This window comes from Ictalurus furcatus, chromosome 17 (assembly GCF_023375685.1).
Source record: "Ictalurus furcatus strain D&B chromosome 17, Billie_1.0, whole genome shotgun sequence".
In the NCBI taxonomy this organism is placed as follows: Eukaryota; Metazoa; Chordata; class Actinopteri; order Siluriformes; family Ictaluridae; genus Ictalurus; species Ictalurus furcatus.
The window spans coordinates 4,175,259-4,200,074 of record NC_071271.1 but is presented as its reverse complement, the minus strand read 5'-3'; the positions used below and the strand labels follow the sequence as shown (position 1 = coordinate 4,200,074).

The following is a 24,816-nucleotide window of genomic DNA, read 5'->3' as shown; positions in this document are numbered from 1 at the left end:
CACAAACACACACACACACACACACACAAAGCACATTTACTTATGTGTCCATTTGTTTTGTCTGTCAGACACATTCTTTGTGACGTGGGGTGCAAGTCATGACGGGCATGGTCACAGCAAGCCCCTCCCACTCTATGGGAAACCACTTGGCCGTCTCAATTCCAATGATCTCACAGAAGTCATCCGCAAGGTCAGACCAGGGACTCTGCTTGTGTGTGTGTGTGTGTGTGTGTTTACAGCTAAGTGAATTGAATAGACTCTCTCTCTCTCTCTGTAGGGGGTTCTTCAGTATGAACGGGAGAACCGGGAGTTGGACCTGCTGATCTTCCCGGAGGTGTTAGACATTGTGTGTCGTGTGGACCGGGTCCTGTCTGCTCCAGCTGGGTGTGTGTTGCTGGCGGGACGGAGCGGCGTGGGTCGACGCACAGCTGTGTGTTTGGTGGCACACATGCACCGCACCACGCTCTACACACCAAGGATCAGCCGCTCATACACACTCAAACACTTTAGGAGCGACCTTAAAACCGTGAGCACCTCCTCCTCTGACACATATACTGTCTGTCTGTCTCTCTGTCTGTCTGTCGGTTTTTTTTATCTATCTGTACTGTAATATCATTCAATAAACATACATACAGTATATTAATGGATATAAATGATATAAGTGTGTGTGTGTGTAGGTGATGCAGATGGCGGGTGTAGAAGGGCAGCAGACGGTACTGTTGCTGGAGGATCATCAGTTTGTACATCCCTCCTTCCTGGAGATGGTCAACAGTCTGCTCTCTTCAGGTCTGTGTGTGTGTGTGTGTGTGTGTGTGTAACAAGGTGTGTTGTTTATTCAAAGGAGCAGCGCACATGGTTTTTTTAATGTGTGTGTGTGTGTTACAGGTGAAGTTCCCGGACTGTACTCTACAGAAGAGCTGGAGCCGTTACTGTCATCTCTGAAGGATCAGGCAGCGCAAGATGGATTCACTGGACCCCTCTTTAACTACTACACACACCGTTAGTACACACATATACACATTAATCATATTCTAACATGCTGTACATTATATGAGTGTGTGTGTGTGTGTGTAGGTGTGCAGCAGAACCTCCATGTGGTGCTGATCATGGACTGTACCAATGACAACTTTACCATCAACTGTGAGAGCAACCCGGCGCTGTACAGGAAGTGCAGTGTGCAGTGGCTGGAGGGATGGAGAGACAGCAGCATGAAGAAGGTAGAGAGAGAGAGATAGCAGGATAAAGAGGGTAGAGAAACATGATTGATAAATGACGTGTGTGTAATAAGTGTCTGTGTACTACGTGTGTGTGTCGTGTTGTAGATTCCTGAGATGTTCCTGTCTGAAATGGAAGAGGAGAACAGCTCCGGAAAAAGACCGAAGAAGCACAAAACAGGTGTGTGTTAAAGGTGTTGGTTAAAGATTTGTTTCAGTTCTAACATCTCAGGTGTGTGTTAATGCTTTTTGATTGGTATCTGGATGAAAAAAGCTGATTGGTCGATTTTCCCGCAGACTTCTTCCACTCGTTTCTGACTATCCACGAGTCGTGTCGCGATTACGGAGCCACGCCTAACCGATACCTGAGCTTTCTCAAGGTGTACCAATGCATTTACAGCACCAAGAAGAAAGAGCTCACCCAGAGACAGCAGCACCTGCAGGTACACACACACACACACACACACACACATACACAGAAAGTACATAAAATGAGAAATTGAACATTTTCATTCCTTGAGTTGTGTGTGTGTCTGTGTGGGGGTGTAGGCGGGCGTGGCTAAGCTAAACGAAGCGAAGTCATTGGTTGATGAGCTGAAGAGGCGCGCTGCTGAGCAGAGCATGTTGCTGAAAACTAAGCAGGCGGAGGCAGATGCAGCGCTGCAGGAGATCACTACATCCATGCAGGTGTGTGTTTTTGTGTGTGTGTGTTTAAACATGGCAACACTAACAGGACAAACACTAAAGAAGATGCTGAAGTGTTGTTTGTGTGTGTGTGTGTTAGAATGCAAGCGATCAGAAAACAGAGTTGGAAAAGCTGAAGGGACGGATGGCACAGGAAGTGGCCAAAATAGAGGAGCGAAAAGAGAAGATCGATGACGAACTGAAAGAAGTCCAGGTAAACACACACACACACACACACACACACACACACGACTCAATCCATCAAAACTCAACACAACAGGATTTTCCACCATGAAGATTATAACAATAAAACATGATGTTCCAAAATTAAAAATAATGTGTGTGTGTGTGTAGCCCCTGGTCGAAGAGACAAAGCAGGCCGTCGGAAACATCAAACCGGAGTCTCTGTCCGAGATCCGCTCGCTGCGAATGCCGCCGGATGTCATCAGAGACATTCTGGAGGGAGTGCTGAGGCTCATGGGAATATTCGACACCTCCTGGGTCAGCATGAAGAGGTGAGACGCTAAATCAATCCAGTCGTGTTTTCACCTGAGAAGTAGCTTTTATTACTTATCTAAAACATCCGGTTTTCTTTTTGTAACTGTAACTGTGAGTGACTATCACTGTAATGAGACGCATTATTTATCCAAATCGCTAACGGCTCGTAATGACCACGATAAAAAAAACCTGGTGTGTTTATGTACGCGTTTTAATGCGTCTGTAAATTAGACTTAAAGACCCGATACATCCGCTTTAGATAAGTCAATATATTTACTCTTTGCTAAACAGAGATATTTTCCTTATGGTGTGTGACTAAATACATTACACCGGGTTTATTTAACTCATTAAAGGGTTTATTTGTTTGTATATACATATTCAGACACTACCAGTCAAAAGTTTGTGGACACTCGACTGAAATGTTTCGCATGAGCTTAAAAACCTTTTGATCTGAAGGTGAATGATTAAATATGTGAAATCAGTGTTGTAGACAAAAATATATTCGTGCCAACGTATTCATTTATTTCATTAGTAATAATTAGAAATTAGAAAAAAAATCTTTGTCTAAACGGACAACTCGGAGAGAAATATTCTGAAAAGCAGCCGATAAGAGTCCAGCGTAGGTGGGAACTCCTTTAATACTGTTTAAAAAGCATCTCCGGGAAATTCCTCAAGAAATCGGGTGAGAAAACGCCAAGAATACATTTCTGGAAATTCAAGGCAAAAAGGGCGTCTACTCTGAAGATGCTGAAATATTACATTATTTGGATTTATTTTGGATTTTTATCACAACATAATTCCCATAGTTCCATTTGTGTTACTCCAGAGTTTTGATGACTTTATTATTATTCTAAAATGTGGAAAAATAAAAATAACGAATGAGTGTGTCTAAAACTTTTGACTGGTAGTGTGTGTGTGTGTGGTTTTATTATTATTTATTTGCTAAGCGGTAAGTTAATAAAATGAAACCGTGACAATACGTCAAGGTAGAAAATAATAATAATAATAATAATAATAATAATTCCATGACTTAAATAAACACACTTCTTCCTGTACATCTGGTTTTATTTTTATTTCAGTTTCTTGGCTAAGCGCGGAGTGAGGGAGGACATCGTGACGTTCGATGCCCGAAACATCACTCACGAGATCCGGGAGAGCGTGGAAGAGTTATTGTACAGGAACAGGGCATCATTCGATTCGAAGGTCTCTCTCTCTCTCTCTCTCACACACACACACACACACACACACAAACACACATATATATACACATATACACACACATGCACACACATACATATACACACACACACACACACACACACACACACACACATACATATACACACACTCGCACACACAGACACACACATATACATATACACACACATGCGCGCGCACACACATATACATATACACACATGCACAGACACACACACACGCACACATGCACAGACACACACAGATATACATACACACGCACACACATATACACATACATATACAAACACACGTGCACATACATATACACATACATACATATACACAAACACACATACACACACATATTCACATATACACACACACATATACATATACAAACACATGTGCACACACACACACACACCTATATACATACACACACATACATATACACACAGACATACACACACATACATACACACACACATACATATACACATGCACACATACATATACACACACACACATGCACAGACACGCACATATACACACACATATATACACATACACACATACACATACACACACACATATTCACATATACACACAGACACACACATATACATATACACATATTCAAACACACGTACACACACACACATACATATACACATATACATACACACACACACATACACACATGCACACCCACATACACACATACACACATATACACACACACATGCACAGACACGCACATATGCACACATACATACACACACATATATACACATACATACACATACACACACATATTCACATATACACACAGACACACACACATATATACACACACACATACACACACACACACATATATACACATATACACACACATATACACATACACACATATATACACATACACACACACACATATACACACACACACATATACACACACACACATATACACACACACAGATGCACACACACACACAGCTAAGCATTGGTCTGAAGATGAGCTTAACCCTCATTTTAAGATCGAAAACGTTTAATAATTATTGAAGCGCTAATCCAGTGTGTATGTTTTAAAAAGTCCCATAAAGTGGAGATTCTCAGCTTTTCGTATCAGTGACATCAGTGATGTCATCTACTCCACCAATCAACATGTTTCTTTTGGGGAAATGACTCATTATTCTCTTTTAAGGACACGTCTACATCGTCAGTAAATAAAATACCTTTATTTCATGGAAAAAACGCCTAGAGTTATATTGTAATAGTAGTAGTAGTTAGTTCCGTCCGCGCAGCGGGGCGCATCGGGCAACAAGCATTCGCCAGCGGGCTCGGTCGGAAGCGTCGATTTCCACATCTTCCCACTTGACATCGAGCGCTCGTAGATCTTCCATGAATGTTCGTCGCCAAGTATTCCGCGGCCGCCCTACTCTTCTCTTCCCCCGTGGCGGCGTCCAGCGCAGCGCGATCTTTGCGTGGCGGTGGTCAGACATCCGTAGAATGTGTCCTGCAAAGCGCATTCTTCGCTCTACGACCATTTCTGCCAGGCTGCGGGAGTTTGTTCTTCTTCGTATTTCTTCGTTTGAAATACGATCACGGTATGATACACCGAGTATTCTTCTCAGGCATCGTTGTTGAAACACATTCAGCTTGTGGATGACTGCCCTCGAGCTCTTCCAAGTTTCAGATGCATAGATGGCGGTTGGGATGATGATGCTATTAAACAGGCGAAGTTTGCTGTTGGTGTGGATAGTTCGCCTAGCCCAAATCGGTTGTAGCTGTTGGAAGACTGCAAATGCTCTGCCGATTCTGCGATTGACATCCACGTTAGTCCCACCATCCGCAGCCACAATGCTGCCAAGGTAGGTGAACTGTTTGACTTCTTCGATCAGCTGGTTGCTCACCGTGATCCGCACCGGCGTCATCCGGCCGACGGCCATGACGTTGGTCTTGTCAGTGCTGATCCGTAACCCAACTTTGGCTGCTTCGTGCTCCAGGCTAGTGGTCATCTCCTGTAAGACTTTCCCATTCTGCGCCAATAGCACAATATCGTCGGCGAATTCCAGGTCGGTCAGGCGTCCCTGGCCTGTCCACGGAATTCCAGACGCTGGCTGTGTTAGTGCTCGTCGCATGACGAAGTCCATCATCATGAGGAAAAAGAATGGTGAAAGAATGCAGCCCTGTCTGACTCCAGTCTCGATGGTGAAAAAGGCAGTATGACCTGTGTCCGTCCGGATGCAACAGCTGGAATCCTGATATAAGTTCTGGAAAATGGCGATAAACCGCTGTGGAATGCCATATAGCCGTGCGATGTTCCAAAGCGATTTCCGGTGGACGCTGTCAAACGCCTTCTTAAAGTCTATAAAGTTGACCAAGAGCGGTTTCTGATATTCGGAGCTTTGTTCAATGATGTTTCGAAGAGCAAAGATTTGTTCAGTGCACGACCGACCGCTTCTAAACCCGGCCTGTTCGTCCCGTAGAGCCTGATCGACTGCTCGCAGTATCCGTTTGAGGAGGACGAGACAAAATACCTTGCCTGGAACAGACAGAAGGGTGATGCCTCTCCAATTGTTACAGTCTGTAAGATTACCTTTCTTAGGTAATTTGACGATGACACCCTGTCTCCAGTCATTTGGGACACGTTCCATGTGCCAGCAGTCATTGAGCAGCGTAGTGAGCACCCGTACAACTTCATCACCACCCGCTTTCAGCATTTCTGCCGAGATTTGGTCAAGACCAGGTGCTTTGTTGTTTTTCAGATGACGAATCGCTGCAGCGACCTCAGCATCCATGATGTCGCTCATGTCCACTTCCAGCTCACAGGGAGGAGGAAAGACTGTAAAGTCGTGCGTGGCTATGGGAGCCGGCTGGTTTAGGGTGTCTTTGAAATGTTCCACCCAACGCGCGTCCTGCTCTTCTTTGCTAACTAGCATCCTGCCGGTTGTATCCCTTATCGGCCCAGTGGAACCGCTTCGGGCCCGAGTGAGATCTCTGACCACACGAAAAAGAGTCCTGCTGTCACCCTGGTCCGCAGCCAGTTGTGCTTCAGTGCCCTTCCGGTCCAGCCAGTCCTTCTTGTCTGCTCGGCAACTCCTCTTGACCCTGCGGTCGAGTTCTCGGTACGCCTGCGATGCTTCATTTCGCTCCTCTTCGGTCTTTGCTTGATCGCGCTGACGTTTCTTGACCCGTCTTTCATCGAGCAACGACCATGTCCGGTCCTGAATCCACCGTTCTCGCTGCGTTCCACACCGTCGACCAATCGTTCTCTCTGCCGTCTCTATGGCAGCATCCTTGATCTGTGCCCATTGTTCTTCGATGCTGGCCGAGTTATCAAGAATCTGGAATCGATTAGCGAGTTCAATGTGGAAGTGCTCGGCGTTCACGCGGTCCTTCAATTTCTCGGAGGCAAATGACCGAACGGTGTTGCGTCCGGCCACTCTTTTCAATTTTAGTCGGATTGAAGTCACAAGCAAGTGGTGATCAGATCCGACGTCGGCGCCGCGAAAAACCCGTACGTCACGTAAAGCCGAGCGCCACCGTCGATGGATGCATACATAGTCGATTTCATTGTGAGTGGCCCCATCTGGTGACCGCCACGTCTTTTTGTGAATCCGTTTGTGAATGAAATATGTATTCCCGATGCAAAGGTTGTTAAGATTGCATAGGGATAGGAGACGCTCTCCATTATCGCTCGTTACTGCTGCCGATCCATGAGGTCCGATCACGTTTTCCCAGCCCTGCCGGTCGCTACTGAGTTGCGCATTCATGTCGCCAAGGAGGATCTTTATGTCATGGTTGGGGATAACCGCGATTGTGTCTTGCAGCTGGTCGTAGAAGGCGTCCTTCTCTTCATCATCTGCCTCATTTGTCGGTGCGTAGACTTGAATAACAGTAATTTTAGCATGGCGAGACTGAAATCGGGCGGTAATTATGCGATCACTGATCGGTTTCCATCCAACGAGTGCCTGTGCCGCGGTTTTGCTGAGGACCATCCCGACGCCGTGCACGTGATGTTCTTTGGCTCCCGAATACAGGACGATCTTCCCGTCGCTTATCATTTTTCCATTACCCGTCCACCTCATTTCGCTGACACCAAGAATGTCAAGCCGGTAATTGTCGAATTCGTGCAGAAGCTGCTCCAGTCTCCCACACTGGTACAACGTTCGCACGTTCCAGGTTCCAATTCGTGTGATCGTATTGGCGTCGAGTATCCCATTTTGCATCGGGCGCTGGACGACCTTTCGGCTTTGCTCCAGCACCGTCATCAAGGGAGAAACAGGGTCATCGCGCCGGTATTGTTTAGACCGCTGGTTTTTGCTTGTTGTTTCCGTAGCAAGATAGATTTTACGGGATCAGGGTGCTAGCCTGATGCCCAACCCTCCTCCTTTTTCACCCGGGCTTGGGACCGGCGTCGGCAGAGATTATTGTAATCTATTATATTGTAATAAAGGGCTATAACTTGCTAAGGGAATGTTAGTTGAAGACAGAATTTCATTTGCAAGTCTAAAACATTGAGATATAACTTTCTAGTTTTGTTTGAGTTCACAGTAAAAAACAAACAAACACCTAATTGTTTCTGCCATTTTTTTCTCTCTAATAATTCCGGAAAATTCATCCATTCTCAGACCAAAAAATTTTTTATTGGCTTTTTAAATGAGCTAGATTGAAAATGAAGGTTCTCCTGTTTAAAATGATATATGGCACTTGATGCTGACTGACTGCTAGAATAGGGTTATTAAAACAACAACAAATATATATATATATATATATATATATATATATATATATATATATATATATATATATATATATATATATATATAGAGAGAGAGAGAGAGAGAGAGAGAGAGGAGAGTCAGATTTCCCAAAAATCGATCTAGGTATTTAAGGGTTAAACCCCACTCAATTCTAAATCTATAATAAAGAAATCTGTAGAAAGGTTCAGGTTCGCACCTGGATATGGTTTCTAAAGACGAAATGACTCAGCAGGTGTGTGTGTTTCCAGAACGCAAAGCGTGCGAGTGCAGCGGCCGCTCCGTTAGCAGCATGGGTGAAAGCAAATGTCCAGTACTCTCACGTCCTGGAGAAGATACAGCCACTGGAGACTGAGCAAGCAGGATTGATGGAGTGCGTACAGACACACACACATACATATGCAATATGTACATGCAGCCAAATGTCTCCACAGAAATACATTTGTTACAACTCTTCTCTTCGTGTCCGTGTCAGAAACCTGCGCAAGACAGAGAGTCGGAGGAATAAACTGGAGGCTCAGCTCAGCTCCGTCGGAGAACGAGTGCAAGAGCTGAAGGACAAGTAAGTAGAACTGTTCAACACTTAACACCGGCAACCACACTGCAACATGATATGATGTGACTTCTTAAGGGTTCATTCTTATTTTCTGACGTGTGTGTGTGTGTGTGCGTGCTACAGGTTTCAGTGTCGTACCACCGAAGCTGCTAAACTAGAAGCCGACGTGAGCAGAGCTCAGGAAACCATCAGTGCTGCGGAGAAACTCCTCCACCAGCTGGACGGAGAACACACTCGCTGGAGCACACAGGTGTGTGTGTGTGTGTGTGTGTGTGGCAGGGGTCTCAAATAGAAGATATACTTCAGTCCAAATGTATACGTGTCACATTACTCTGAGTGTGTGTGTGGCAGGGGTCTCAAATAGAAGATATACTTCAGTCCAAATGTATACGTGTCACATTACTCTGAGTGTGTGTGTGCAGGTGGATGAGATTAGCGAGGAGCTGAAAACTCTTCCCAAGCGCGTGCAGCTGGCAGCAGCGTTCATCACATACCTGTCTGCCACACCTGAGGATCAGCGCAGAGCCATGTTGCACAGCTGGATGGAGCACGCAGGACTGCAGAGTACACACACACACGCACACACACATGAATCCCAAACGTCGTCCTGTTCGTTTTGTTCGATCCAAGCCACAGAAATCTTCTCTCGACCTTCTCTGATCTGATGAAGTTCTTGTTCTCAAACCCCCTCTCTCCATTTATCACTACAGAGTAAAGTATTGGCACCCTTAGGGTATCATGCGCTTTTTATTTATTTATTTTAATTCCGAAATGAGGTGGAAAAGCACTTACACCTTTAGCATATAATTATGTGATTAAAAAGCTGGTGATCTTCCTGAAATCCACTGAGGATTCTTGTCAAAACGTGACCAAGAGAAACCAAACGCACGTACGGTGCGATACACTCGCCGTGCCATTCCCACCTTATACATTTCTTCCTTAAAAACGTGACACTTCCTTTTCTCGTCGGCAGAGTTTGATTTACGTCACTTCCTGTGCTCTGAGAGCGAACAGCTGATCTGGAAGAGTGAAGGACTGCCATCTGATGACCTGTCTATGGAGAACGCCCTCGTTATCCTGCAGGTAAAACACACACACGCGCCATGCCTCCTTAAGTCACATCAGTCCGGTTTTATACTTGTTTCATGATTTATACAGTTTATACAGATGCTATACACACAGGCCACGCCCTTTTACTATTACCAAGTGGCACAGAAAGCCAGTACCTTCTTCACTTGTACTAATGGGCTCAGAGGCCACGCCTCCTCGGCAGACTGACAGACTAAAAGGCCACGCCTCCTTCATTGGGAGATTGCCTTATTGTTTAAGGACATCGTGTGTGGACGTATAACATAAGTGTTCGTTTGTGTGTGTGCACACTTTGTCTTTATTGTCTTAAATTGTCTTTATTTTATTATCAGTGTGTCGCATTGTTTAATGACATCCTCACTGTTAATGTGTGTGTGTGTGTGTGTGTGTGTGTGTGTGTGTACCTCTGTCTGTCTGTCTGTCTGCCATTGTCATGCCACATCCTCAGATCACTGCATTAAAGAACCGGGTAAGGACACACACCCACACACACACAAGTGGTGTCTATTTATTGTTTTATTGTATAAAATATAAGTTCTCTCTCTCTCTCTCTCTCTCTCTCTCTCTGTAGAGTGTGGCATGTCCGTTTCTTATAGACCCCTCCTCTCGAGCCACAGAATGGTTACGCACCCACCTTAAAGTGCATCGTTTAGAGGTCATCAACCAACAGGTACACACACACACACACACACACACACACACACACACACACAGTATTCCAGATATTCTCGTACTTATCAGCAGCATTATGTCTTTCCTGTCTCTCTCTCTCTCTCTCTCTCTCTATGTGCCTGTCTGTCGATCCGGTTCTCAGGACTCTAATTTTATGACCTCGCTGGAGTTGGCGGTGCGCTTCGGAAAAACGTTGATAATTCAGGAAGTGGACGACGTTGAGCCGGTGCTTTACCCTCTACTGCGCAGAGACCTAATCGCGCAAGGCGAGTCTTCCTTCCATCCCTCCACCCGTTCCCTTCTATTCGTCCATCCGCTCGTCCTTTCGGCCAGCACTTCGTCCCTCCCTTGATCCATCCCTTCATTATTCCGTCTTTTGTGTTTTGTTTTGTTTTTATTTAATTTTTTTTTTATCTCTTCAGGTCCTCGTTACGTCGTCCAGATCGGAGAGAAAGTCGTCGACTACAACGAGGATTTCCGCCTGTTTCTGGCAACCCGCAACCCCAATCCATTTATCCCCCCTGACGCTGCTTCTGTTATAACTGAAGTGAATTTTACCATCACTAGAGCAGGACTGCGTGGGCAGGTAACACACACATATATATATATATATATATACACACACACACACACACAACGAGAATATGTTCATAATTAATTATAGAGAACATCAAAGTGCACCAAAAATAATATAATGATTACACAATTATGTGGTGATTATACAGTTGTGTAATGTGTGTGTGTGTGTAGCTGTTGGCGTTGACCATCCAGCATGAGAAGCCAGAACTGGAGAGTGAGAAGACCCGACTGTTGCAGCAGGAGGAGGAGAAGAAGATTCAGCTCGCCCTGCTGGAGGACTCGCTGCTACAGGTACTCCATTACAACTCCCAGCATGCTCCCTGTTTATATATAATACGGCTGTGCGTCATTATACTGTGATGTCATGCTACGGATTGATATATACGATATCAGTATCAATGATCAGACCTGAGGCCATCTATTCCGACTTCGACGTACATATCTATTATATCGCTCTGTGTGCGTGTGTGTGTGTAGACTCTGGCCACAGCTCAGGGGAACATTTTGGAGAATAAGGAGCTGATCGAGTCTCTGAATCAGACGAAGGCAAGCAGCGCTCTGATCCACACCGCTCTCACAGAGTCACATAGACTGCAGGCCTCGCTCGACCAGGTGAGAGAGTAATGCAGTAATGCAGATGTCCTCTTGGGGGCAGCAGAGCTATATCACTTATATGTTTTTCTCTCTTTCTCTCTGTATTTGTCACACTCCTCTGTCTCTGCGTAGGAAAGGGATGCCTATTTGCCGTTGGCCGAAAGCGCCAGCAAGATGTATTTTGTAATCACGGATTTATCCCGTGTTAACAGCATGTACCGCTTTAGTCTGGCCTCCTTCATCAGAATCTTCCACAGAGCACTGCAGACTCAAAAGGTACACACACACACACACACACACACACACACACAGTGATCTAAAGGAGCATTTCAGTGAGTCCTTTTTAAGACAAAGCAACCCCGTAAATCTCTTCACCGTGACGTCACGTCACATAGCAAACGTTTTCTTGGAATAACTGTCCTCGTACACCATGCTAAGTCATTCCCATGCTTTCGTTCAAAGCCTTTTCACAATCTTTCCCCGCCAAAATGTTGAAGAATCAAACTTTTAAAGCGAGCAAAAGCGTTTCTACGGATCGTATTGTTGTACACGGCGCTAATCACGCATCTTTTTTTTTTCCTTTCCCAAAGCCGTGTCCATTTCTGGACTTTATAAAAGTGCTGAAAACCAAGCCAAGCGTTTCTGTGTGATTGCTGAGCGAGCACAGCAATTGCAGATGAAGAGTTTACTTCGTTTATATACACATACACACATACACACGTACATGACGGCTTTATTAGGAACACCTGTACACTCATGAAGCTGTCCAGTCAGCCAATCACGTGAATGGGGGGCGGCGGCGGGGGGGGGCGTATCACGATCTCAAATACCCACTCTTTACAACCACGCTGAGCAGAAAAGCATCTCCGGACACACACCACATGTCAAACCTTGAGCTACAACAGCTAAAGACAGCGAGGAACAGGTATCTGATGCTAAACTGGACAAGGAGTAGAGAAACATCAGCTGGTCTGTAGGTTTAGTTTCCTTTTCTAAGGCACTTGATCTGGTTTTTATTGTTTTGCTCCATGTCCAGTGTTGCAGCACTTAGTCTTAGGCTGCAGAGTCTGGTGTTTCTTACTTAATAATTCATTCTGTTTAAATATTAAATCTGTTTAAGCGTCTATTAAACATTAATCATATCCTTAGTTTTAATTACATTAAATTTACTTCGGGGGGGATGAATTTATTCTTTTGTATCTCCAAGTACCTCAAGGGTTCATTAGCTAAGCCTCACACAGGCTTAGCTAATGATGTGTTTTGTTTCTCTGTGTGTGTGTGTGTGTGTGTGTGTGTGTGTGTGTGTGTTTGTGTGTGTGTTAGGAGAGCGACAGCACTGAGGCGAGGATCACAGCACTGGAGGCGTCTCTGAAGAGCATGGTGTACGAATATGTCTGCCGCTCGCTCTTTAAGGTGAACACACAGTCTCTCTCTCTCTCTCTCTCTCTCTCTCTCTCTCTCTGACACACACACACACACACACACACACTGTTAGGGTCTGCATGTCTCAAACTCACAACCTTGTGATTACTAAGTCAGACCCATAAGTACTGAGCAAACTCTGCTTTCCCTGCAACACACTGTGTGAGTGAGTGTGTGAGTGAGTGAGTGTGTGAGTGAGTGTGTGAGTGAGTGTGTGAGTGAGTGAGTGAGTGAGTGTAGGAATCAATGTGTGAGAGTGTGCTTGAGAGAGTGCGTGAGTGCGCGAGGGAGTGCGCGTGTGTTCAATGATTCATCAGTCCTCTGTGTGGATCAGTGAGAGTATGAAGGAAGGGGACAGTAAATCTGACAGCAGCTGCTGTGTGTCCATGCATCTGTGAGAGGGGGATAAACTGTGTGTGTGTGTGTGTGTGCGCGCAGGTGGATCAGCTGATGTTTGCATTGCACTTTGCGAAGGGAATGCAGCCAGAACTCTTCCAAGAGAACGTAAGGCCACACACACACACACACACACACACACACACACACACACTTCTGTCATATACACAGCTGCAGCTCTTCTGTTAATAACACTACTATACTGTAATCTTGCATTTATTACACATGATAATGCTCATTATACCACAGCACTGCTGAATTCTCCATTCTGATTGGTCAGAAGGTTCTAATACATTATCATACAGCTTACGGAGTCTCCAGTGTCAGTGGCCAAGCTGTAATGTGATCTTCAGGACAGGGACGGTTAACCCTTTGTGGGTTTTTTCGTTAACATGACTTGATGAACTAACTTCTATCGTGGGCACATTGCTACAGTGTTAACTGTAACTCTAAATGGATAAAAAGTTTTGGATAAAATCTTTATTGTACTCATTGGCTGTGGTATAAGAGGAATAACTATCCCCGAGACGTGCTGGTATTGGAAAATATTCAGTGTAGAGGTGGCGAGAGAAAGTCCGCTTCGTGTCCGGCCGCGTCGCCCCGTCCTGTCACTCATCAGTTTCCTGTCCCTGATTGGTTTCCTGTCACTCATCAGTTTCCTGTCCCTGATCGGTTTCCTGTCACTCATCAGTTTCCTGTCCCTGATATGTTTCCTGTCCCTGATATGTTTCCTGTCCCTGATATGTTTCCTGTCCCCTGTCCCTGATATGTTTCCTGTCCCTGATCGGTTTCCTGTCACTCATCAGTTTCCTGTCCCTGATCGGTTTCCTGTCACTCATCAGTTTCCTGTCCCTGATCGGTTTCCTGTCACTCATCAGTTTCCTGTCACTGATCGGTTTCCTGTCCCTGATATGTTTCCTGTCCCTGATCGGTTTCCTGTCACTCATCAGTTTCCTGTCACAGATCAGTTTTATTGTCACTCATCAGTTTCCTGTACGTGATCAGTTTCCTGTCACTCATCAGTTTCTTGTCACTCATGAGTTTCCTGTACCTGATCAGTTTCCTGTCACTCATCAGTTTCCTGTACCTGATCAGTTTCCTGTCACAGATCAGTTTTATTGTCACTCATCAGTTACCTGTACCTGATCAGTTTCCTGTCACTCATCAGTTTCATGTGTTTTATTCCTAAAGTAATACATTAATTCGGTTACAGCATATTCATACACATTTACACACTTGTACAGCATTCGTATAGTGTGTGTGTGTGTGTGTGTGTGTGTGTGTGTGTGTGTGTGTTTCAGGAATGGGATGCGTTCATTGGACTGATAGTCGCAGACACGGTCAGGAAGGTGGTTGTTGTTCTTCATTCTTTTCTTCTTCCTTTTTTCCTCTTCTTCCACTTCTTCTTTTTTCTCTTCCTTTTCTTTTTCTTTTCCTTTTTTCTTTTTCTTTATTTTCTTTTTCTTCCTTTTCTTCTTTTTCTCCTTCCCCATCTTTTTCCCTTCCTTTTTTCTTCTTTTTCTGCCTCTTCTTTTTCTTCTTCTTTTTTTCATTTTCATCTCGTCATCTTTTTCTTCTTCTTTTTGCATTTAAAACCTGTCTCTTTATCTTTCTCACTCTGTTCCTCTGACTCAATCCTCAGGACTCCCAGAAGTCTTTGCGGGAACACATTCCTTCCTGGATTGATCAAGAGAGACACACTGCTGTGGCTTTACTCAAGGTATCACACACACACACACAGTCTCTCCCTCTCTGAGCTTGCTTGCTTTGCAGAATTCTAATCTTCTTTGTGTGTGTGTGTGTGTGTGTATATAGAGCACGTTCCCGGCACTGTATCAGTCCCTGTGCCTGAGCGACGCAGATCTCTGGCTCTCATTTTCACAAAGCTCCGTCTGCGAACAGGAAATCCCTTCTTCCATCGTCAGGAAGATCTCTCTGTTCCAGCAGGTCAGCTGTCAGTTAAACACGGTGGCTCCGCCCTCTGCGCCGGAACCACCTTTATAATCTCCGTCATAGTCTCACACCAAGAACTTGCGCACGAGCTACTCGTTTCCGCATTAAACCGCGAGATCCTGTATGAACCAGTTCTGTGTTAACCATTAGAGAAAGCTCAATCCTTCAAACTTAACATCCTCACAGTCAGAACTGCTCACACGTCCTGTTCACTTCACTGTAGAAGTTAGTGTTTTATTTATTTATTTTATAAGAAAATAATTAAGCAAGTGGTTAACAAATCAACTCGACATTATCAAGCTCATACGTTCATCATCATCGTTTAGTCCAAAACATTCGATATTCTGCTGCAATATATCCAGCATTTGCCTGGTTTACGATAATATAAACTAACTTACAGATTCTGACTGAGCGTTTTCTCTGACGTTGACCTATTTCTAAGTATAATTTGTCTAAATAAGTAAATATGTCTTTTTTTAAAGTAATATTACATTTAGTTATTACAACCAGCGAAACATCTCCAGCAGGTAATCTCCAATGTCCTTGTATTAGGCGTGCAGTGCACGAGAATGTCTCTATAACACCATTGTACATTATGATGCACTATGTAGTGAGCATATATAGTGAATAAGAAGCTGTTTAATCTCGGGTAATTAACGACCGTGGAATGATTTTCCGCCTACAGTGTAAGATCTCTTAATGTTCGTGGTCTTTCGGCAGGTGCTGGTGGTCCAGGCTCTCAGACCGGACAGACTGCAGAGCGCCATGGCCAGCTTCGCCTCACACACACTGGGTACGGACAAAGAGAAGACGGAAAGAATCTTCTTTCTTTCTTTTTTTATTTATTCATTTTATTTTTTATCATCACGTGTTTTGAGTGAAGAGGAATACCTCCTGGTGCGTACTTACACAGTCGTTTTTTAAATACGCAGATGATTTAAACAGCAGTAAGCGCTCCAGACTCTCTATCTCTCTCACTTTTGATTAGGTGTGTTTAGCCCCGCCTCTGCTCTAATTTCATTGGTTGATGCACTTTAGCCTGTAGGTGTGCTCTGATTGGCTGCTGGCAACAAAAGAGAGATAGAGGGAGAGGGAGAGTTAACATTAGCAATGCAGCAAATACACTGCTGATGCTCTATTTATTTATGTATACACACATTCCCCTCCGAAAGTATTGGAACAGCACGGCCAATTCTGTTGTTTTTGCTGTACAGAGAAAAACATTTGGGTTTGACATTAAAACATGGATATTTATTTGCATCGAGACGTGTTAAACGACTTAAAACATGGCACCGAGGTGGCAGACCACCCAATCTTTAGGCGAGAAAAAAGTATAGGAACAGATAGAAGTAAATGAAAGTAAATAACATTTATAACAGCCTACAGGTTGTAGTTTGTTTGTTTCAGGGGGGGTTTCTCCGTTCAGTCTCCTCTGCAGGAGGTGAGATGCTGCTCAGTTGGGTGAAGGTCTGGTGATTGACTTGGCCAGTCTAAAACCTTCCACTTTAAAGTGTTTTGGATCGTTGTCTTGCTGCATGATGAAGTAGGTCCTGATTCATTTGGATGCAGTTCTCTGTAAATTGTCAGACAAAATGTTCCTGTAGTCTTCTGAATTCATTCTGCTGCTACCATCATGAGTTCCATCATCATGAAAGATTTAGGGAGAACGTTCCAGAAGAAGCCATGCAAGCCCAAGCCATGACACTACCTCCACCATGTTTCACAGATGAGCTTGTATGTTTTGGATCATGAGCAGATCCTTTCTTTCTCCACACTCTGGTAGAGGTTCATCTTGGTTCCAGAACTTTTGTGGATCATCTCTGTATTTCTTTGTGAATTCCAACCTGACTTTCTGATTCTTCCTGCTGATGAGTGGTTCACATCGTGTGTTATGGCCTCTATATTTCTGCTCTCGGAGTCTTCTTCGAACGGTGGATTGTGATACCTTCACCCCCACCCTGTGGAGGTTGTTGGTGATATCACTGACTGTTGTTTTTCGGTTTTTCTTCATCAGCATTGTTTTCCTTGCCCGAGATGTTCCACGTCTGTTGCTCAGTACACCAGTCGTTTCTTTCTTTTTCAGAACATTCCAAATTGTTGTATTGGCTATACCCAATGTTTGCGCAGTGACTCTGATAGATTTTCCCTCTTTGCTCAGCTTCAAAATGACTCGCTTTTCTCCCATAGGCAGCTCTCTGCTCTTCACGTTGGTTTATCCTTTTTAAACAACGAATGCAGTCTTCACAGGTGAAACTGAAGGCTAAACCCAAGAGCAGACGTTCAGAGCTATTATGTAAATGTTAGGAAATGATATTTAAATGTGTGTGTGTGAGAGAGAGAGAGAGAGTGGTTGTGTGCATATGTATGTGTGTGTATAATCATCCCATCATCACTCACTGAGATGAATTGCAGGGCTAAGACATCATTCATGCTAATTGACACTGGCCTTAGAGTGAATGTGTAACACACTCAGCCAATTTATCCATAAACAAACCGTTTAATTTGCTAATCAGGCAATTAGTTTAACACAGCGGCTCGACAGGGTGCGGGCAGACCTGCAGCGTTATCAATAATGCAGTGTGTGTGTGTGTTTGGTTAGAAAAGCTGCTTTAGAAATGTATTAAAGAAGCTTTAACCCACCGAGAGGTTGGATTTCATAGTGTATACGTGTTATGGAATAGGTGTTATATTAATCCACATGCTCATTCACACACACACACACACACACACATAGTAACAGCTAATTCACAGTGAATTATTGGTTACAGCTGCTATAACATGAGTGATAACAGGAACTTTTTGCAGATATCCCACAGCATTAAATGTAACTATAAATGGAAAAAAAGGTAACTGTGTGTGTGGGTGGGTGTGTGTGTGTGTTTGACCAGAGTTGATGGGATGTGGCAGGTGCTTTAGGAGACTTCAACTCTTGAAGTCCTGCTTCTGTGGAGATAATGAGAAACTCACTCTCTCTCACACACACACACACACACACCTTTACGGTTATTGGTTAAAGAGATGCCTTACAGTGTCAGTTAACCTTCACTCTCAGTCTGTCTGTCTCTCTCTCTCTCTCTCTGTATATGTCTCTCTCTATCTCTCTCTGTATATATCTTTCTCTATCTCTCTCTCTGTATCTCTCTCTGTATATCTCTGTCGCTCTCTTTCTCTGTATCTCTCTTTGTATCTCTCTCTCTCTCTCTGTATCTCTCTCTGTATATCTCTCTCTGTATATCTCTATCTCTCTCTCTCTCTGTCTCTCTGTATATCTGTATATCTCTCTCTGTATATCTCTCTCTGTATATCTCTATCTCTCTCTCTCTATCTCTCTCTGTATATCTCTGTCGCTCTCTTTCTCTGTATCTCTCTCTGTATCTCTCTCTCTCTCTGTATCTCTCTCTCTGTATATCTCTATCTCTCTCTCTCTGTCTCTCTCTCTCTGTATATCTGTATATCTCTCTCTGTATATCTGTCTCTCTCTGTATATCTCTCTCTCTCTCTCTCTATCTCTCTCTGTATCTCTCTCTCTCTCTCTCTCTATCTCTCTCTGTATATCTCTCTCTGTATATCTCTCTCTGTATATGTCTCTCTCTCTCTGTATCTTTCTCTCTGTCTCTCTGTATATCTCTATCTCTCTCTATCTCTCTCTGTATATCTGTCTCTCTCTCTCTCTGTATCTCTCTCTCTCTGTCTCTCTCTGTATATCTCTATCTCTCTCTGTATATCTCTCTCTCTATCTCTCTCTTTGCTCCTGCCTGTCTCTTTGACTCTCTCTCATTCTTGCTGTCTCGTTGCTTCTCTCTTCGTGTATCTCTCTCACACTCTATCTATCTTCATCTCACCGTTCCCTTTTCTGTCTCCTTCTGTCAACCTTTTTCTCCTCTCTATTTTCTCTCTCTTTTTGTCTCTCTCTCTCACTCGTCCTTCCCCTCAGGCTTCATGGCAGTGCTAATGTATATAACTCAGTATGACTCTATTGAGTGGCTCTTAATCTCAGTAGACCAATAACAAGTTAATGCTAACACAGGGTGAGCATGCTAATGACTTTATCCGGATAATCTGGCTTATGAGTACTAATGTGCCAGATGCTACAGCTCCACAACACACACACCATATTGTGTGTGTGTGTGTGTGTGTGTCTTGTGGCTGTTGTAAGCACTCCTAATCATATAAGCAGTATTACACTGTATAGTCATGTAGAAATTTTACGGAATAGTGTAACAATCAATAAATAAATAAATTCAGTCAGAAAGCTGACTGTTACAAAGCACTGACACTGGAGACTCCTTCCAAAAATGTTAGACTAACCACATGGACATGCACTAGAAGGTGTACTGTAACACACCTGGGAGGCAGGAGTGGAGGACTGTGGAGTGTTTATAAAGATAAACAGAGCACGAACACAACACGAACTCTGAGCTCAAAGAGCATTATTAGATACGCTACATGCTCTCGCACACACACACACACACACACACACACACACACACTCGGGTCGTGTCTCACCCCGAGGCAAAACAGTAGGATAACATCTCCCACTTAATCATTTCCCTGATTAATTCAAGTGTGTGTGTGTGTGTGTGTGTGTGTTGCAGCAAATCCCTGCCGGAAACACACAAGCCTTTCATCTTGACCTCAGCTTAACTATCTGCTTATCTACACTCATGTCTTTTATCTGTTTCTTTTATATTTCATCTTTTCAATACTCCAGCATGTCGGACGGTTCCGAGAGCGAGATCCGCAGGAGTTACTCGCAAACGTCTGCGCAGATCATAAATAATAAACCAAACGCAACCAGGCATGCGCGCCAACATCCGCTTTATTATTCTATACATTATCACTGTCTACAGTCCCATCAATTTCTTGTGTGTGTAGGAATGAAGGAACTGTCTCCTCCCCCGTTAAACCTGAGACGGCTCTATGGAGAGACGGTAGAGACAGAACCGGTGCTGATCATCATTTCTCCCGGAGCCGACCCGTCTCAGGAGCTGCAGGAACTCGCCAGCCACACTGTGGGACTCGAGCGTTACCATGAGGTCTCGCTCTGTCTCTCTCTCTCTCTCTGTGTGTTTCTCTCTCTGTGTCTCTCTCTCTGTGTGTGTCTCTCTGTGTGTGTCTCTCTCTCTGTGTTTCTCTCTCTGTGTCTCTCTCTCACTCTGTGTGTGTGTGTGTGTGTCTCTGTCTCTCTGTGTGTTTCTCTCTCTGTCTCTCACTCTCTCTGTGTGTGTCTCTTTCTCTCTCTGTCTCTCACTCTCTCTGTGTGTGTCTCTTTCTCTCTCTGTCTCTCTCTCTCTGTCTCTCGCTCACTGTCTCTCTGTCTCTCTCTCTCTCTGTCTCTCTCTCTCTCTGTCTCTCTCTCGCTCTGTCTCTCACTCTGTGTGTGTGTGTGTGTGTGTGTGTGTGTGTGTGTGTGTGTGTGTGTCTCTTTCTCTCTCTGTCTCTCTGTTTCTCTCTCTCTGAAGAATTACGTCTTTGCCATATCCATGACTGTGTGTGTGTGTGCCTGTGTGTGTAGGTGGCCATGGGGCAGGGCCAGGCGGACGTGGCTCTGCAGGTTCTCAGAGTGTGTGTGTGTAACGGAGAGTGGCTCTGCCTGAAGAATCTGCACCTCGTCACTCAGTGGCTCCCCCTGTTGGAGAAGGTCAGACAAACACGTTATATTAATCCATCTCACTCCCCTACTCTTTCTCTCTGTCTCACTCTCTCTCTCTCACTCTCCCTCTCACTCTCTCATTCTCTCTCTCACTCTCACTCCCTCATTCTCTTCTCTCTTTCTTCCAAACTCTGTCTCTCCCTCTCTCTGTCTCTCTCTCTCACTCCCTCTTTAACTCTCTCTCCCTCTCTCACTCTCACTCCCTCTTTGTTCTCTCTTTCTTCCAAACTCTGTCTCTCCCTCTCTCACTCCCTCTTTAACTCTCACTCTCACTCTCACTCCCTCTTTCTGTTCTCTCTTTCTTCCAAACTGTCTCTCCCTCTCTCTGTCTTTCTCTCTCACTCTCATTCCCTCTCTCACTCTCACTCCCTCTTTCTGTTCTCTCTTTCTTCCAAACTCTCTCTCTCTCTTTCTCTCTTTCACTCTCTCCCAATCGCCCCCCCCTCTCTTTCTGTGTGTGTGTGTGTGTGTGTGTGTGTGTGTGTGTGTGAGTGTTGCTGATGAAGCAGGTTTGTGTCCTTGCTGCTCTCTCTGATTCATAATTAATTTAGTTAATGAGTTTCATTGGCAGCAATAGAGGGTTACCTTTTTACACACACACACACACACACACACACACACACTGTCACTCACTCACAAATGATAAACACACACACTCTCTATCACACTTGTTCATTTTCTGACTATTTAATTTTGCATCTAAAGTCATAGCTTGAAGACATACAGTAGTTTGCGTTCATGTTCATTTCTAATTATAATATAGTGTGTGTGTGTGTGTGTAGGAGCTGAACAATATGCAGCCTAAACCAGGGTTCCGACTCTGGCTGACTGCCGAAGTTCATCCCAACTTCACACCCATCTTACTGCAGTCCAGCCTCAAGATCACCTATGAGGTGTGTGTGTGTGTTATCCACACTTAATAATAATAATAAAGTTGATGTTTGCGAACAGAACCATTATTGTGTTTTTTTTTGTGTGTGCCTGTGTGTTTGTGTGTGTGTGTGTACGTGTCAGGCTCCCCCTGGTCTGAAGAAGAACCTGCTGAGGACGTACGAGTCGTGGAGTTCGGAACAGATCAGTAAAGGAGGAAACACTGCACGTGCTCAGTCGCTCTTCTGCCTCGCCTGGTTTCATGCTGTGTGTCAGGAGAGACGCAAATACATCCCTCAGGTACACACACTCACACACACACACACACCGGTCACAAAAGTTCCTTAATTAAGTCAGTGATTGAAGACTATGATGATATGCTGATGTGTGTGTGTTTTAGGGTTGGACCAAATTCTACGAGTTTTCCCAGTCTGATTTGAGAGCGGGATTTGACATCATAGATCGGCTGTTTGAAGGTGTGTGTGTGTGTGTGTGTGTGTAAAATAAGGTTTGTTGTATTATTGATCTCTCACACACGCACACAACTCTACTGTAAACATACTCTGTGTGTGTGTGTGTGTGTGTGTGCGTGCGTGTGTGTGTAGGAGGCAAGGCGTTTGAGTGGGACCGCGTGCACGGTTTGTTAGAAAGTGCGATTTACGGAGGGCGTGTGGATAACGTGTGTGACCTCAGAGTGCTGCGCTCGTACCTGCACCGCTTCTTCAGCAACCTGACCCTCACACACTCACGCACACGGGCCACACACACTTTTCCACCTCAGGTCAACCTGCCCAGCTCCTGCAGCATAACGGTGAGCTCTCTCACACACACAAACACATGCACAGTTTTGGTCAAAACCAGATGTTTCCTTATTTTTGTCTGTTTTCCAGAATTTTCCTAAAACACCTTCAGAGAGTAAATACGTTGATTGACAGTTGTTAGGTGTTTTGATCTTGCAGATATTAAGTGACACCCCCTGAAAGCCCCGCCCCCTTCCACTGATCTCACTTTAGTTCTCACCTTGACTCGATTTTCCCGCGTGAAGTACGCCGTGATGCTTTTTGACCCTAGCGACTCAAAGCGATTCACATACACCAAGTTGCCCGTCTCTTTAAATGAAACGGTCTGGAAGATTCCGGAAATCGATGTAATGTGATTTCGAAGCCTCTGATTCTAATAATTGGGAGTGACTGTAAAATGACTTACTGTACTTTTAGACCTTTTTTTTTTCCTTTCCAAGCAACTCAGCCAAGTCCTGTGGACCAAAACATGTCCCTCAAGATACCTCAAAGTACTGCAAGCATCCTATACAAACAAGTGTACGCAAATATAAAAAATCCTGGCCACACAGAAGTACAGGGATGAACGAACCTCGGTCCAGAAGGTTCATCTGAACACCCAGGACAACTACAAAGGAACTGGTGAAGGAGCTGGAAGCATCAGGTGCCAAAGTATGTCCACCGTTAAGAGAGTCCTACTGTACATCGTCACCACGGCCAGAAAGTGAGAGTCGTGCGAGAAGGAAGACCGGCGTTCAAATAAATAAATAAATACAAAGTTTGCAGAAGAACCTAGCGTTTTGGAGGAGTGTTCGCTGGTCAGATGATACAACTGGCTATAGTGATCGTCTCTATAGAGGTGAAGCGGGTGAAGCATGGGGGTGGCAGCATCATCTTGCTGAGAAAAGGGACTGGTGCACTTTAAATCGATGGCATCATGTAGGAAGGAGGATTATGTCGAAATAACTAAAGCAAAACGTGAAGACGTCGGGCACCGAGGAGACTCGGTCACGCGCGGGATAATCTCAAACGTTACAAATTACAGCTGTATGAAACTTTGGCCATTATGTATTTTTTCAGGGATTATTTTTGAACTCAAAGGTGTGCGTTAGTAAGTGTGTGTGTGTGTGTGTGTGTAGGATTATCAGCGTGTGGTGGAAAGTCTCCCAGAGGACGATAAGCCGAGTTTTTTCGGACTTCCTGCCAACATCGAGCGTTCTGCTCAACGCATCACCAGCACACAGGTACTGTGTGTGTGTGTGTGTGTGTGTGATCATGACCCACTGTGACCCAGTTTATAAACTCTCCTGGGAGTTTGTAAGTTGTTTCCAGCTTACCGTATTGTGTGTACAGTGTGTGAAGGAAGGGGGCATGGCCCGTCCATACCAGAGCCTCTTTAATTCTGTGAATAATCAGAGTTGTGTGATTGCATCAAAGCGGATGCTGTTACAAGGTCTAACAGTCAGAACCTTTTACTCCGACCCTGGTTTGAGGTCAGCGACAACAGCGACCTGCGCAGTCAGGATTTCAGAACGTAGTGAATAATTCAGTAGATAGCACGTGAAGAAGGAAACGGTGAATTCCGTAATCCTCGTATAACACTCTTAATCGTTATCAAAGATAAAATGGTACAATTGTGAGAACCCAAATGTAATTCTGTGTGTGTGTGTGTGTGTGTGTTTGTGTGTGTAGGTGATCTCCCAGCTAAGGATTTTGAGCAGGTCGGTGACTGCAGGGTCAAAGTTCGACCGAGAGCTGTGGGCGAGTGGCCTCTCACCTGTACTCAACTTGTGGAAGAGACTGAATCAGGTACACACACACACACACACACACACATAATCGTCCTCATTTTGTTGAGTTACAGACCAAAAGTCAAGCTTAAAGGTGC

At 44.5% G+C, this 24,816-nt stretch overlaps 1 protein-coding gene across 13 annotated transcripts in view; it reads left to right on the top strand.

The window, feature by feature from the left end:
• The window catches only part of LOC128621001 (cytoplasmic dynein 2 heavy chain 1), an 83,568-nt gene that overhangs the window by 40,935 nt on the left and 17,817 nt on the right, over window positions 1-24,816 (top strand). For 11 of the 13 annotated variants that reach the window (XR_008388211.1, XR_008388212.1, XR_008388207.1 and 8 more), the window contains exons 50-86: window positions 69-190; window positions 278-526; window positions 678-786; window positions 886-999; window positions 1,075-1,217; window positions 1,323-1,395; window positions 1,512-1,657; window positions 1,764-1,901; window positions 1,999-2,112; window positions 2,253-2,413; window positions 3,476-3,599; window positions 8,617-8,738; window positions 8,841-8,927; window positions 9,045-9,171; window positions 9,344-9,485; window positions 9,895-10,004; window positions 10,459-10,479; window positions 10,582-10,680; window positions 10,825-10,948; window positions 11,105-11,268; window positions 11,433-11,552; window positions 11,739-11,873; window positions 11,988-12,131; window positions 13,179-13,268; window positions 13,716-13,781; window positions 14,975-15,022; window positions 15,316-15,393; window positions 15,489-15,620; window positions 16,347-16,419; window positions 20,502-20,662; window positions 21,142-21,267; window positions 22,062-22,172; window positions 22,294-22,449; window positions 22,550-22,625; window positions 22,755-22,960; window positions 24,068-24,172; window positions 24,621-24,737. Coding sequence is in view for 2 of the 13 variants with exons in the window: in XM_053646433.1 (XP_053502408.1) it covers window positions 69-190; window positions 278-526; window positions 678-786; window positions 886-999; window positions 1,075-1,217; window positions 1,323-1,395; window positions 1,512-1,657; window positions 1,764-1,901; window positions 1,999-2,112; window positions 2,253-2,413; window positions 3,476-3,599; window positions 8,617-8,738; window positions 8,841-8,927; window positions 9,045-9,171; window positions 9,344-9,485; window positions 9,895-10,004; window positions 10,459-10,479; window positions 10,582-10,680; window positions 10,825-10,948; window positions 11,105-11,268; window positions 11,433-11,552; window positions 11,739-11,873; window positions 11,988-12,131; window positions 13,179-13,268; window positions 13,716-13,781; window positions 14,975-15,022; window positions 15,316-15,393; window positions 15,489-15,620; window positions 16,347-16,419; window positions 20,502-20,662; window positions 21,142-21,267; window positions 22,062-22,172; window positions 22,294-22,449; window positions 22,550-22,625; window positions 22,755-22,960; window positions 24,068-24,172; window positions 24,621-24,737 (4,433 nt within the window). In the remaining 11 variants the exon portion in view is untranslated. Of the gene's footprint in view, window positions 1-68; window positions 191-277; window positions 527-677; window positions 787-885; window positions 1,000-1,074; window positions 1,218-1,322; window positions 1,396-1,511; window positions 1,658-1,763; window positions 1,902-1,998; window positions 2,113-2,252; window positions 2,414-3,475; window positions 3,600-8,616; window positions 8,739-8,840; window positions 8,928-9,044; window positions 9,172-9,343; window positions 9,486-9,894; window positions 10,005-10,458; window positions 10,480-10,581; window positions 10,681-10,824; window positions 10,949-11,104; window positions 11,269-11,432; window positions 11,553-11,738; window positions 11,874-11,987; window positions 12,132-13,081; window positions 13,269-13,715; window positions 13,782-14,974; window positions 15,023-15,315; window positions 15,394-15,488; window positions 15,621-16,346; window positions 16,420-20,501; window positions 20,663-21,141; window positions 21,268-22,061; window positions 22,173-22,293; window positions 22,450-22,549; window positions 22,626-22,754; window positions 22,961-23,108; window positions 23,976-24,067; window positions 24,173-24,620; window positions 24,738-24,816 lie in introns of those variants that run through there. The other 2 variants (XR_008388216.1, XM_053646435.1) reach the window with 2 other exon arrangements.